General features: G+C 36.3%; 1 protein-coding gene across 4 annotated transcripts in view; it reads left to right on the top strand.

The window, feature by feature from the left end:
- LOC106494708 (adhesion G protein-coupled receptor A3) overlaps positions 1-13,675 on the top strand; it is a 288,318-nt gene that overhangs the window by 97,315 nt on the left and 177,328 nt on the right. For all 4 annotated transcript variants that reach the window (XM_067300089.1, XM_067300088.1, XM_067300087.1 and 1 more), the window contains exons 3-4: positions 3,381-3,452; positions 7,288-7,359. In XM_067300089.1, the coding sequence (XP_067156190.1) occupies positions 3,381-3,452; positions 7,288-7,359 (144 nt within the window). The remainder of the gene's footprint in view (positions 1-3,380; positions 3,453-7,287; positions 7,360-13,675) is intronic.

Here is a 13,675-nt window from a genome sequence, read left to right as displayed (position 1 = left end):
ATCTTTAACAAAGACACCAGTTAGTCTTTGCAAGTTGATGGGACTCTGGAGAAGGCAGAGAGCCTGCAGTGGTTTGTATGGACCCTTTTGTTTATGAGAACGTAGGGACGGTTGCAAGTAAGCTCTCTGAAGCAGTTGTCACAACTTCCTCACCAAATAAAGACAAAAAAATGAATCTAGTGCTGCTGCCAATACCAAAAAAAAAAAAAAAAAAAAAGCTGCTGCTTCCAGTTTTTACAGAGTGTTTTGTTGATAACAAATGGCATCAGCTGTATTTCACTTGTGATTATATCAACTCCTGGCACCTTCATCCTAAACCAGTATGTCACACAGACGGGAAGAAACCTGCCGTGTCTGGGCTAGGTACTCGGGAAAGGGCAGAGTAGCGGCAGGATGATGGCTGGAGCCCCTAATTCCTCCCTGTTGCCCACTGGGGCTTCTCATGTGCCTTGGCCAGACGATCCCTGAGAACCTGCTCGAGCCCAAACCTCCCCACCTCTACTTCTGCCGTTGTTGTAACTGTACTTACTTGATTTGCAGGAGAAAGAGGAACCTAGACCTATGCCTGAAATTAGTTACTATGCAACTTTCTCCTTAATGCTCAAATCGCCATCCAGGTCCTTCCCCAAGCTCTGCCCCTTGCTGGCACCTGGATCTGTCTCCTGGCTGATGCTTTTATTGCTCTCTCCCCTCCCCTGTGCCACCTTTTGCTCTCCCTGATGACTTTCTCAGACCCTGGCGAATATTATGGGCACTTTCCCTTTCCAGAGCTGTGCAGGCACACGTGTCTCCATATTGCGCAGCAGCAGGGAAAAAGAAACACTCCTGGGTTTTATGCTTTTTACTACCTTAGCAACTAGCAAGGTACAGCCACAGCGGCTCAAGCAAACAGGACTGACCTATGCCATGTAATACATATTCCTTAAAGTTCATACATGCATGAATTCATGCATCGTTATTTAGAAGTTACATTAGTGCTGGGTCAACTGGAATAGATCAGTACATTTTAATGCATTCTTGTAACATTGTAATATTTCTGTTGTGCTGAGATATTTTATTGAGTTACTATGTTTTATTTGTATAATGAACTGGATAATGGTTATCAGTTACAATAGTAACTGAAAACAGGAACTATGAAATACCTTAAACTAAGGAAAAAACAATAAGAAACTAAACTACTGGCTTTTAGAGAGACATGGCTAGCAAGTTTACTAATATATTTCATTGCTTTATGGATCCTTGTTACTTCAGATTAAGTACTTTAATCATAGAACCTCTTAATAAGTAAACCTGTATGGCTTTGCAGTACTTATATTCTAGAAAGACTCTAAGTATAGTCTAGTGATTGATTGCAGTTTTAAATACATAGTTCCCTTCTCACCTTTCTTCTGGTTGTTGTTTTTTTTCCAATAATGTCACAAGATCAGTTGAAACATATTCATGATGAAAGCACTGGGTAGGGCAAGCTAGAACAAAGATTAAAAGCTAATCTAAAAGTATTGGACAGGTGACATAGCGATACACGATCGTTGTTGTGAACACAGGCATGAAAACAAAATGCAGATTGTTCAGTTAAAAATTACAGTTCACTAAGATTTCAATTTACTCAAAAATCATTTTGAGTTAAGTAGCTTTTCTGGATTAATAATAAGCAATGTCAGCTAATGTTCATTTTCAAGATTCTAGTTGCAGCTCTGTTAATAAATTTTCATGTTACCTTCTTCTACAGAAATTTCAATCTTACCACTTCCTTGCTTTGTGCCTAGCAAAAAATAACTGATGCTAAAAATGTGTTCTTAAAAATGAATTATAATTAACCATAAACAGAGTATTTGTGATTGACGGTATAAATATGGAAGTGTTCAGTTCCTAGCTGTGTATCACGCCTTGCAGAGTGTGCTGCATAAACTTTGACCTGGGCAGACTTTAACAAATACTGACTGGTTATCTTGAACCTAGTTTACAGCTAGTTTTTACAATTTGAGTGACTGACTGTCTAGATACACTTTTCAAGCTGAGACAGTAAGGACTTTAAGGTTTTTTCCATCAGAATTGCAGTCTCATTCTGCTGTGAATTGGTAGCTCTGCATTTCTTATATGTAAGATGAAACTTCTTTTACATAGAAGTCAAAATGTCTTATCACCTTCTTAAGGATTTTGAGTGTTAGGTGGTGCAAGCTGAAAGCTGAATTTGACCTTTTCAGAGTCTGACTTTGCTAGACAGAACTCTCATCAAAATCATCACTAAAACAAAGTGGTTTTGACACACAACAAATTTTTGGAACAGTATTCCAAAGATCTGCAAAAATGACTATACAAAGATATTTATTTATGAGATTTGGAATCAGTTTGACTTTGAAATTCGTATATAGCCTACTGTGGACTAAACAGCTGGGGTGAAACCTTGCCCTACTGAGGGCAGTCACGTTTCAGTGGAACCAAGATTTCACCTAGTGCGCATTTTATTTTCAGTAAAATAGAAAGTCATAAGTAAGGTGACTCATGCTGTTGACGCGTCCATGCTTTGGTAGAGTCAAGGCGTGCATGTGCTGCAACATACTGGAAGTGGCCAGTCTGAGGAACAGCAGTGATGTTATTGAGCACCAGTCATTCCCTATGAATTGCAAATTGTCCAAAGATGAACACTGACTCCGCGAGCATTACAGCAGCTATCTCCTAGGCCTGCTTATCTAACGGCATTTCCTCAGCGTTCACATCATGAAGAGTCTTAAGACAATTCAATAGTAAATCCCTGCGGGGCCTGCACTGAAAGCAGTGTCATGGCCCCGAGCACTGTGCCAGGAGCAGATGAGTTTATTAATGCTAGCGAAATATTCCTTATCTGCACAACAACTGATCCTCTGGATTGTCACCAAGTGCAAAATGAAGCACCTAGCTGCCAAATATGAGAAACTGCGTACATGCCAGGACAGAAAACTGGCCTATCTGTTTATGTCTCACACGCCAGCTGCTTTGCCTATGTTAGGTGGGCATGAGAAATTTATTAAATGTCAAGTGCATGGCACAATGAATAAGCAAACTAACAGGTCTTGCTTTGCTGACCTAGTTATTTTATTCGCTCATTGATTAAAACATTTTTTCCTGAGGCAAGAATGACTGGCAAGCTCGTTTTGAAAATTACAAATAGGAAAAGAATTAAAACAGACTGTTTTTTAACATCTAACCTTAACCCTCTTAAAAATATATGTTTTCAGAAACTGCAAATGATGTAATGTTTCTGGTGTTACTATTTAAAATAAATTCATTGCTCTTAGTTAAGACAAAGGTTAAAATTGCATTGCATTTCACACTTTTCATGTTAAAAGTAGTACAGTATGTAAAAGTGATAATTAATTGCTCCTCCTATTATGTCTCTCTAGAGATCTGAAGAATAACTTAATTAGCACAATTGAGCCAGGGGCCTTTCATGGACTTTCAGAACTGAAACGCCTGTAAGTATTAATTCTATTTGAATTATCCTGAAAATTGGGTTTGTATCAACATTTCTATTCTTGGAGAACTCAAACACGCCACCAAGCAATAATAATGTAAGGACACTGGCTATATAATAGAAAACCATGCACTGTACTTTCTAAATTTACCAGGGCTTTTGCTTTTTTTCTTTTTTTGGGATGTTATTAGTATATTTAAAATTATCTGTTTGTCTCTAGTAAATGTACTAACAAGTACATCTAGAAAGCTTTAAAACGTACATGATTAATAACCTAGCAGACAATGTATTCCTGCAGAAATTAAGCAGAAATAAAACTTAGTGGTTTAAATAAGTGGAAACATCATTTTGTGCTATACTAAGTTTTTTAGGTATGCTAGGTCTCCTTTACTTTCATCATAGGCCTGGTCTGTAAAAAATAATTTCCTAGGAAGAAAACTTTTGCATGTTGAAGAATTTGTCTACTGTTCTCTTAGCTATTAAATTCACTCTGCTTAGTATGTTTTATTTAAAAAATGGTTTTCTTAGGAAACAAGGCTTATGCAATTTGCTCTCTGCCCATCGTCCTTGCATTCCTCTCTTTGGAAGTCCTCTCATAGTACTTTTGAAGGCAATGGCTGATTTTAAACTACATTTGAAACAGGGAAAAAATATCAGTTACTAAGGTCCTACAAAGTTGGGGAGGGGAAAGAGGCTCTTAAAATTAACACAGGCTACAGAACCTTCCTTATTTCTTCTCAACCTGAAGGAAAGGCAAGAACAACTCTTTTCTTTCTTTTTTTTTAATGTATTATTCTAAATGGGAGCATCCAAATGTACTAGCCAACCAGGCCATTAGCACATGCCAGAAGCTGTTGTTTATGCTGTCTCATGTCTGATGAGACCTGTGAGAAAACAGGGATTATTTTAGCAGGTTGGTAAGATTTAGATGAGAAGGAATACAAATCCACAAGAATACAAATTTACAAATCCTGCTGCTTTTTTACTTTGAGGTTTAGTTCCCTAACTGCAATGTGCAGTGGACATCATGTAGCATCAGCAAAAGACTTCCTTCTCCGATCATATAGGTAGCAGTATTTTCTAATACCAACCAATGTGTTTAAGTGCATTTGGGGAGAAAATCTCTGACATAATAATGACAAAGTTAGAGTAGCACACACATTTTAATACAGATATAAAGGTAAGATTGAAACTTTCTTGCTCACTCTCTATAGAGAGATAATAATACAATGCACTGATCAGGAGTGCTAATTACTGCTCTGGCCACATGCTCTAATAACACAACCCTGACCTCTGGTGGGAAGAACGGGAAACCTGGAAAAGTCATCGCTGCACGTCTGAAAACTGCACAGGTGAAGCCATGGGTCAGCCACAAGAGAGAAGTCAGAGGAGATAAAGTCATAATACATTGGCAAAAAGTGAGAAGAAAAGACTAGCAAACTAGGAATGGCAATACTGAGATTTATTATGCTAGGTTTCAAAAAACCTTACTGCTAATATGAACACCTAACACTGGGAGCAATCTAATGCATAGATTAATTATTAGATTGTCACATGTTTGGTACAAAGTGTTATAGTTTCATAGTAAACAAGAAAATCTCTGCACTCCCTCACCATTCTTGGGTAGCAGACAGCTGAACAGAACCAACATGCGGTGTAAACTCATGCTGAATACTGAGTACAGTAGTTACTTTAAGAACATACTTTACATTCACTTCCTTTTTTTTCACACTTCGCATATGAATTGATACTGTGAAAAATCAAAGCTAATGTAGTATGGGCAACTGCAGGAGATATGAATACGGTGAGTCAGGTGGATAAACTGCAGGCTGTCAGCATCAAAATGTGAATGATTTGGTGAACCGATTGTGATAATTTGTATTGGAATGGCAAACTGAATTATTTCAAGGGTTTACTAAAAAATGTACACACAAAACTGATGAAAAATGAAAATTTATGAAGCATTGACATTATGGCACTACTTTATTCAACAGAGGAGTGTTTTGTTTTCCCTAACATCAATTTTACAAGACAACAATAGGAAGGTAAACATTTTACTCCCGATAAGGAACGCCAGCTTTGTACATTATGAATTGAATTATATTTAATACAACATGTATTAGTTGGGAGGAAGGTGCAGCAAACTGTCTTTTCTTTTACTAATGTTTCTATAGGAAACATATTTTACAATACAGAGATTTCAGACACTTCCATATATCTTAGTATGAAAATAACACTAATTAAAATAAACTTTAATAAAAGGACATGTAGACTTTTGCTTTGTTAAAAATACAGTTTTATTGTGTGTCACATTTTGAGAACTGTGCCCTGGTTTTGATTGGTTTAGATGAAGTTTACTTTTGCTGCCCAAATTACGCTCCACACAGTGATGCGTTTTCTAATATATATGTTCAGATTTTACTTATGTGGAAATGAAGCATTGCCCAATGAAGAATCCTGGATTCCAGTTACAATTTACCTCTTCTTCTTGGGGGGAGGGGGGGGGAATTATGTTTGTCTTAAACTTACATTTTTAGTTTTTATAGAACAATGTTGTTTTCATTAAAAAAACATAAAGATTAATTGTTAATAAGCAATTATTACACTATAATGTTATCCAGCCTCTTTTTTTCTGCCATTGTCTACTTGGTATTCCTGACAAGCGTTTAAGAAATACTTCTATTCTAATGCTATATTTCATTGTTTAATTGTACAACAACATATCCTTTGTCTGATAGAAGAAGCCTTTGTAGTGAATTCTAAAGATTCTGCCTTCATTTTCTAGTTAATTTGGTATGTCTCCATAAAAGCAATAACTGGATTTCTCAAAATACAACCATTATTTTGATTACTTTAGTGCTGTCATGAAATAGAAAAAATAGGGAATCTGAACAGTATAACATCATATTTACTAAAACATTTACTAAGTATTTACTAACTAAAACAAAAATATATTCAAAAATTTAACATTTTTTATGGTTATATAATCACTTAAAATCCTTACATTATTGTAATCATATAAAAACCGTACTTGATAAGAAAGCAAACCGGAGTCAAAGTTGAAAACCAAACATTTGAAAGTTAAACATTAGTTGAGAATACCCCACGGGACAGTAAAACTGGAAGTACCACAAAGTAATTCTTCATACCTATCTCTGTCTCCTTTCTAAAAGACCCCTAAACAGAATGTTGTATATATGAATTACTGCACTGTAAACATCCATTCACCTTTCTGCAGACAAGAGTTACGGAACTTAATGCCTCATACTCTTTGTGGTCTGACATAGCCACAGCATTGCTCTTGGAAAAGCTTGCCAAGTGTTTCTCAAGACTGACCTTTCCTGCTGACTAAAAAATTAATTGTCCCCTCGTTTCTGTGATTTCTTCAGCAGGAAAGAATGCTGTCTATGCGATGAGGCAGTAGTACACAGTGAAAATCAATCTTCGCTGGATATTGCATGCAACAAATTACAAAATATGTATTATTTTTCATGATAAAATAAACATCTGCTGGTAACTCGATAAAGACAATTCCTTATGTTGAACACCATTTCTACTTTATTTTACACCTCTACACATATGTAATCACATTTTAATGCAATTAGTATGAAATTCAGTGTGGTATGTTTAATTGCAGAATATTGCTCAATAGTGTTAATACAAAGTTGTGAAATCTATTTAATTCAGATATGTTATGCTACCAAAAAAGGTTTTATTTTTCATTTGTCTCTAACTAACTCCTTAACAGCTAAAATCAGAGAGATTGTATATGATTATTTGGCCATGTATACGAATAAGACTGAATTAATGTTTTATTGGGTTTTTTGTTGTTTCAGGGATCTTTCAAATAATAGGATTGGTTGCCTAACACCAGAAATGTTTGTTGGACTTAACGGTCTTCACAAATTGTGAGTATAACACCACTCTTGTTTTGTAAAAGAAAAATACAAACTATCACATGGCTTATCTGAGGACAGTTGGTAACAAACTTTCATTTTAAAAAAATAATTTCATTTAAAAAAATATCCTTCTGAGCCTTTGATTATGATCAACTGACATCTTACAAATGTTTCTATTTGTAATTGTAATATCTATCAGAACTGCAAAGAAATAAATTGAACATATTTCATTTTCACATTGAAAAGATGTTTCACGTTGAACAAGATGCTTCTGTTTGCCCATGCTGGAAACAACTGAAGGTCAAGCACACAAATGATGATTCATAAAGTTGAGTCTCATACTGGTTAAAACATAGATGAATTGCTCTTGCTATCCAGTACAGATGAATTAGAATTTATAAATTTGTTTACTAAAATTTGTCACAGAAATACTTAAAGAGACACTAAGAAAAAATATATAAAGTATCAAGTCAATTCAGATTTAGAATATCAGGGTAGTTCCAGTTGCTTCAGAAATAACAGTTTTAGACTGTCTATTTAAGGTGCTGTATTGTACACATTCTTTCTTGTGGTATTTTGTGATTCCTTAGTTTCCCACATGCAGCTGCACTGGAATGTGATGTAGGGAGCAACACAATCAACTTACATATCCGTAGGCATGCCAGAGAGTCTGTCAGATCAATAGATTGTCAGGCTATTATAAAAGGAGAACTCAGAGAAGATAAGACTATGATAGTATAATGGGGCTGTTCAATTTTAGAGAGAATCAGATGACCTGGGAAAAGGGATAAAATGTGTGGTGACAAAGTTTGCTAATGTTACTGAGTTAATCAGGGTGTTAGAGACAAGGGCTGATTATGAAGAAGGGCAGAAGTAATGTGGAAGACTCCATGACTGTACAGAAATGTGGCAGATGAAATTTCATGTAGGTAAATATTAAGGGATGCAAGGGAGAAAAAAACAATCTGTTCTGATCTAACCACTAAAACACAGGAAAGATGCTTTGAGACTAAAGTGGATAATTCTATGAAAACCCCTGCTCAGTGTTCAGTATCATTTTAAAAAGGATAGGGAGTGTTGTTAAAGGAAGAGAGAACAAAGCAGACAACATCTGTTATACTACTGAAGAAAGCCAGGAATCTGCGTTTTGAATATTGACAGTAGTCTAGTCTGCTCATCTCAAAAAGGTTATCAGAACTAGAAAAGGTTCAGAAAAGGACAAAAAAGAACGGTCAAAGTTGTGGTACAGCATATGGAAATACTAGGAATGAGTAAGCTGGCTAGAACTTTACTGTCTGGAAAAGGGACAATTCATGGAAAGGGAAGAAGTATGACAGAAAGTGGTAAAATTATGAATAACAGAGAGAGATGAACAGCAATCAGTTTTTTGTTGTGTCTCATGATACAGAAACTAGAGAGTATTGATAGGAGCTCCTGTATGGCAGATTCAAAACATAAAAGGAAGTATTTTTTAACAAAAGACAAAATAAAGCTGTGGAAATCCTTGCTACAGAATGCTGTTAACAAGATTTTGCATGAGTTCAGGGGGGTAATGGACAAGTTTATAAAAGAAAAATCCCTTGAAGTTTGCTAAATTCATAGAAGTCATGTCTGGTTCAGGAAATTCTGGGCCTCCAACAGTTGGAGACTGAGAGAATAAAGGGAGGAAACAACATTTTGTTATACACTTGTCAATGCATCTAATGACTTAAATGGCTTAAATGGACATTTGGTCAGACCCAGGAAGGCTTTCTGTTTTTATCCACATCTGCCTTCATTCCTGAACAGGAAATCAGTTCCTATACTACCTCATAATATGTGATGAATCTCATGCTTCATTCTCATCCTTCTCCCATCCCTCCCTATGAGCATTTCCTTGGAAAACCAGGGAAATGTTTCTAGAAAGATCTGTGATGGTGGTACATGGTGGTCAAGATGACACCAGGTAAAATGCTGAAATCTGACACACTTACTTATCTCATTAATGATAGTTACTATGCCAGATCTTCTCTGAGTTGCACAAATGAGAGCAGATGGTGGGAAAAGCCTTGATAGAAAGTCGATGAACAATGACAGAATACTCTTTTTTTTACTCATCTCAGGCTGCCAAACTGCAGAAGCCCAACTCACCTTTTGAAGGTTGCTCGGTTTCCTTTTTTTTATGCACAGTGAACGTAATTATGACCAGATAGCCAGATTTCCATAGACAGTATGTTGAGCTTGAGGTGGTGAAGTCAGCATTTTAAATGGTACATGCTTCTGGATGCTGGGAGAGACCTTGGGAGAAATTGAGTGCAAATCCATTCGCTCTCAGGGAAGCACATCATAAAATCTTGCTCATAAGCCTTCCAAACTCCATCTTAAACATTAATTAAAAGTTAAATACAGAACTGCAGTCTTGTGATAATAAAGAACATAAATTCATTCACAGTGAGCATATGACATCTGTCCTGTGACAATGTTTGGCTGGTTGTCATACCCCTTTCCTCTGGCATTTAAGAAGGCCGGGCAGCAGTGTGGCAGTCTCCTTCCACATCCTTGGTTGACGGAAGGTAGGAAGTGGTAGGAAAAGGGCACAATCCATGTGCCAAAACCTCCGCAGTCACCGGGCTCAGCAAACCACAGCCTTACAGTTCCCTTTTCCAAACCAGATTAGACATATCCCTGCTTATTCTAGTAATCTAATTCTGTACCTATCCCAAGGTTAGTTAATCTTCTCCGAACATGTGTATCCAGAGAGACTCTCACCAGGTCCTTGTACATTATCATTAATACTGCATTTGCCTGCCTCGAGTGGAAATCTCTGTTCTTGTACAGCCTAGGTAAATATTTACCTTTTATTCAAGTTTGGGCTAACTTCCACGTGTAATTGGCTATAGACCCTGGACTTTCTATATTGTTTTTCTTCTGAGGCCCCAGTTTATAGTAGAAATTGTAATTAGACCTGCCTTAAGTATAATTCTCAAGTGACATTCTTGTTACACCTTTCACTTTGAAGAATATTATTTAATGAAATTACTAGAACTCTGATCTTCAAGAACATTCAGTTCTTCTTGTATGATAGTTTTCATAATATTCACCATTTGTTTGTTTTGTCATTACGAGATTTCATTTTCACATGCTTTCATTTCTGTGCCAGAATCATTAGTGAGAACATTAAATACAATCAGTTTCTGCAGAACACCAGTAACATCTCAGCCCGCCTCCCTTCTAGGCTGTCCAGTACATTACAGTGTCTTAAAATAAATGCGCTTAGCCCCAGGTTCTTCACACTGTTATGGATGTTGTTATGTCCATGTGTCAGTGGAAAAAATGATGATTCTGGTAATTGTAGACCTGTTAGGCTGACCTCACTTGTATTTGAGGCAGTTACTGAGTGAGTGTGGAGAGAAAGAAAAATAGAAAAAATGTTGGGAAATTGTAAATGGGAAAAAAAATCAATACACTGCTATTGAAGATGTATCATGTAACTATATGAAAAGATCACTAATTTTCTAGACAAGGAAAATTATTTATTGATTTTAGTATACATCTAACATGATGCTACATAAGCAGGAAAACATCATCAACATTCATACTAGTATTTTCATGTGGTTGGGATTAGCCTAGCAGGCCTCTAGTTAACCAGGTATTTTCGGGATCTCAAGTAGTTCTGCAGATCACTATTACTGTAGGAGTTCTGGGTTTAGTCAATACTACTAGATTCACCATTTCCTGTGACAGTTCTTTCACTGTCTTCAGGGCCCTTATTCAGTCTTAGCTGAGCAGTTTTAGTTTGGTTTCTATCAGTCTTGTGAAAGTTTATTTTCATTAGTGTGTGCTTTTACCGCAAATACCTATAATCAAATTATCATCTGTATTGAACAGACAAAAATACTAATCGTGGGATATATTTAGTAGCTACATTGTCCTCACTTCTTGTTTATGGTATATTTGTATTGTTAAAATGTCTTTTGCACTTCGTTTTATTATACTTTCCAAAGTTTAACTTGATTTTTGGTAATCCTCATTGTCTCTCTATGCTCTCTGGCTTCTGAGATAGGGCTTTTTGCTAACCTTTTCCAGTTTGTTATAGACTCTGTGCTCCATTGATCTTTCTTAAATCTTAAAAAGATATTTTAATCCTAAAATGTGATTATAGATTCATTTAGTCTCTCCCTTAATTTTTCTGGTTTGGTTTTTAAATTGCCTTTCCACTATTGACTTAATGAAATTAGGAGGATCCTGCATTCAAGTTCATGGACATAATTAGTTCCTGGCTAATTACTCTATCTTTTTGTTCCCAAAGTTTGTCCTTTGGAAATCGGAAGGGCCAATCATAGATAAGTCTAAATTTCCTTTTCATCTAAAATTACTTGGTTCACGATTGCTGTATCAAAAGCGATGACTGTCTTTTATAAGGGGTTTTCTCCTTGCCAAACCAAAGTCAAAGGTAACGCTACCACTTGCTGGGTCAGTGGTTATTTTGTGAAGAAATACAACTACAGTCCCATTCAAGAATAACTGTTCCCTACCATTCATATTATTATTTGCTTCTCAATCTGTATCTGAGAAATCTCATATAATGACACATTTGCTGCTAGTAATTATTTGGGTAGGGATCTCAATTTTGCCTGTTGTGTAAAACTAGTGGTTGTTCAGGGACTGCAGGCTAATGCCACCTGGGACTTTTCTAACACTTTCTAGCTATCTTTCCCCTTGGAAGTTCATACACAAAATTTCCTACAATCAAACCTTTAAAAACATGTTTAAAATACAGTAAGTCACATTTCCATTGCAATTGATACTTCTGAATTGTGTATACTAGTAATTTCAGGAGTATGAGAGAGCAATTTTCTGAAAGGGTTATGGGGCAGCCTTTATTTAGTGTAATGTCAGTATAGATAACTGTAGTAAGGAAAAGATGACAAGTTCTTTAGCTAGTAATGGGTTTCAAAGCCCTCAAGTAAAGTTTAGATTACTGAAGCAGTAGTGTGGAGAATATATGTACTTTGATTTATGCAGTTGTTCATTTTGGTAACTATGTAGAGCTCTCCTGCGTTACCTTGGTAAGACGAAGTACAGAAGGATCTTTGCAGGCTGTTATCAAAACCAGTAGGGAGAGCCGTGAGTCCACTGGAAAGAGTACAGGACATAAATCTTTACGCACCTTCTGTGAAGTACAGAGATGAGGTTTTCTTACCCTGTTTATGAGCACAAATATCAGATAAAACAAAATAACGCAGTATTTGATCTTGGCCTTATAAAATGTAAGTCTGATTCAGTTTTTAAGAAGTTTGGTACAAGATGAGCTCTGATTTTTAATCAAATGATGTAATGCTTGTATCTTACTCAGTAGGATGAGGGAATGTCTAAATGCTTCATGAAAATGAAGGACAAGAAGTGTCTGAGCTTTCAGGGATACTGCAAAGGCTCTTCAAAGAGGTTAAGTAAGGGCTGGGTGCTTTTGACTAGTCTATTTTAGAATGGGAAAATCTACAGGTTTCTTGAATTCAAAAATAATAATTATTAATAATATCCCTTAGCATCGATTTCAAAACATGCACGCATACGGACTCCACAAAAAATTCTAAACCTCTTGATGATGCACGTAGAAAACAAGTTTTTTACTCAAATTGCGGCCAGGGTTTATATTTCTGTTTATATTTAATCTAAATATCAGGAGCTGTGGAATAGTGGGGCAGTACCTCTGTACTGATATAGCTGAGTTCATTTTGATTAGTCTGCCAAATTTTTAGCCTTTCAGATTCTGAGGTATTGCAGCCTTAAACCTGTTTCAACAAGCAGTTACTGCTGAATCTTCCTTTTGAAAATTTGAAACAAGCCTTCCTCCTTACTTCCAATTGTTTGATTAAAGTACATCTGATTTATACTTCACCCTGCCTCTGAATCATCAACAGCAGTTAGCTTTATGATAATATTATACCGTAAATTCTCTTGTGACTTTGTTGCTGTCATTGAACAACGAATCACTTTGTACAGTGCCAGAGGTAAAGTACAAAGCAAGTAACAGAGTGAGTCAAACTGACCCCACTTTAGCAACCTCAAGAAAATATGAGGTAGAACCCACCCTCTCCGTATTTCTCTTATCGTTTTTTGCCCTTCCTGTCCCCGGCTTTTCCCACAGGAGATGAATCTGTCACCATTGCATTCAGCTTTTGCTTTTTAATGCTGCTCATAAGAGTGGAGCGTGTTTCATACGCTCCTGCTTTCACCTGTACTCTGCCTCAAAGCTGTCCTTCATGACACATAACTCCCTTTGACTATTTCATGGTATCTGTCATTTATATTAAAGCTTTTGGCAAAAGTGTTCTAGTAATTTCTA

This window comes from Apteryx mantelli, chromosome 7 (genome assembly GCF_036417845.1).
Source record: "Apteryx mantelli isolate bAptMan1 chromosome 7, bAptMan1.hap1, whole genome shotgun sequence".
NCBI lineage: Eukaryota > Metazoa > Chordata > Aves > Apterygiformes > Apterygidae > Apteryx > Apteryx mantelli.
This window is presented reverse-complemented; position numbering and strand designations above follow the sequence as displayed.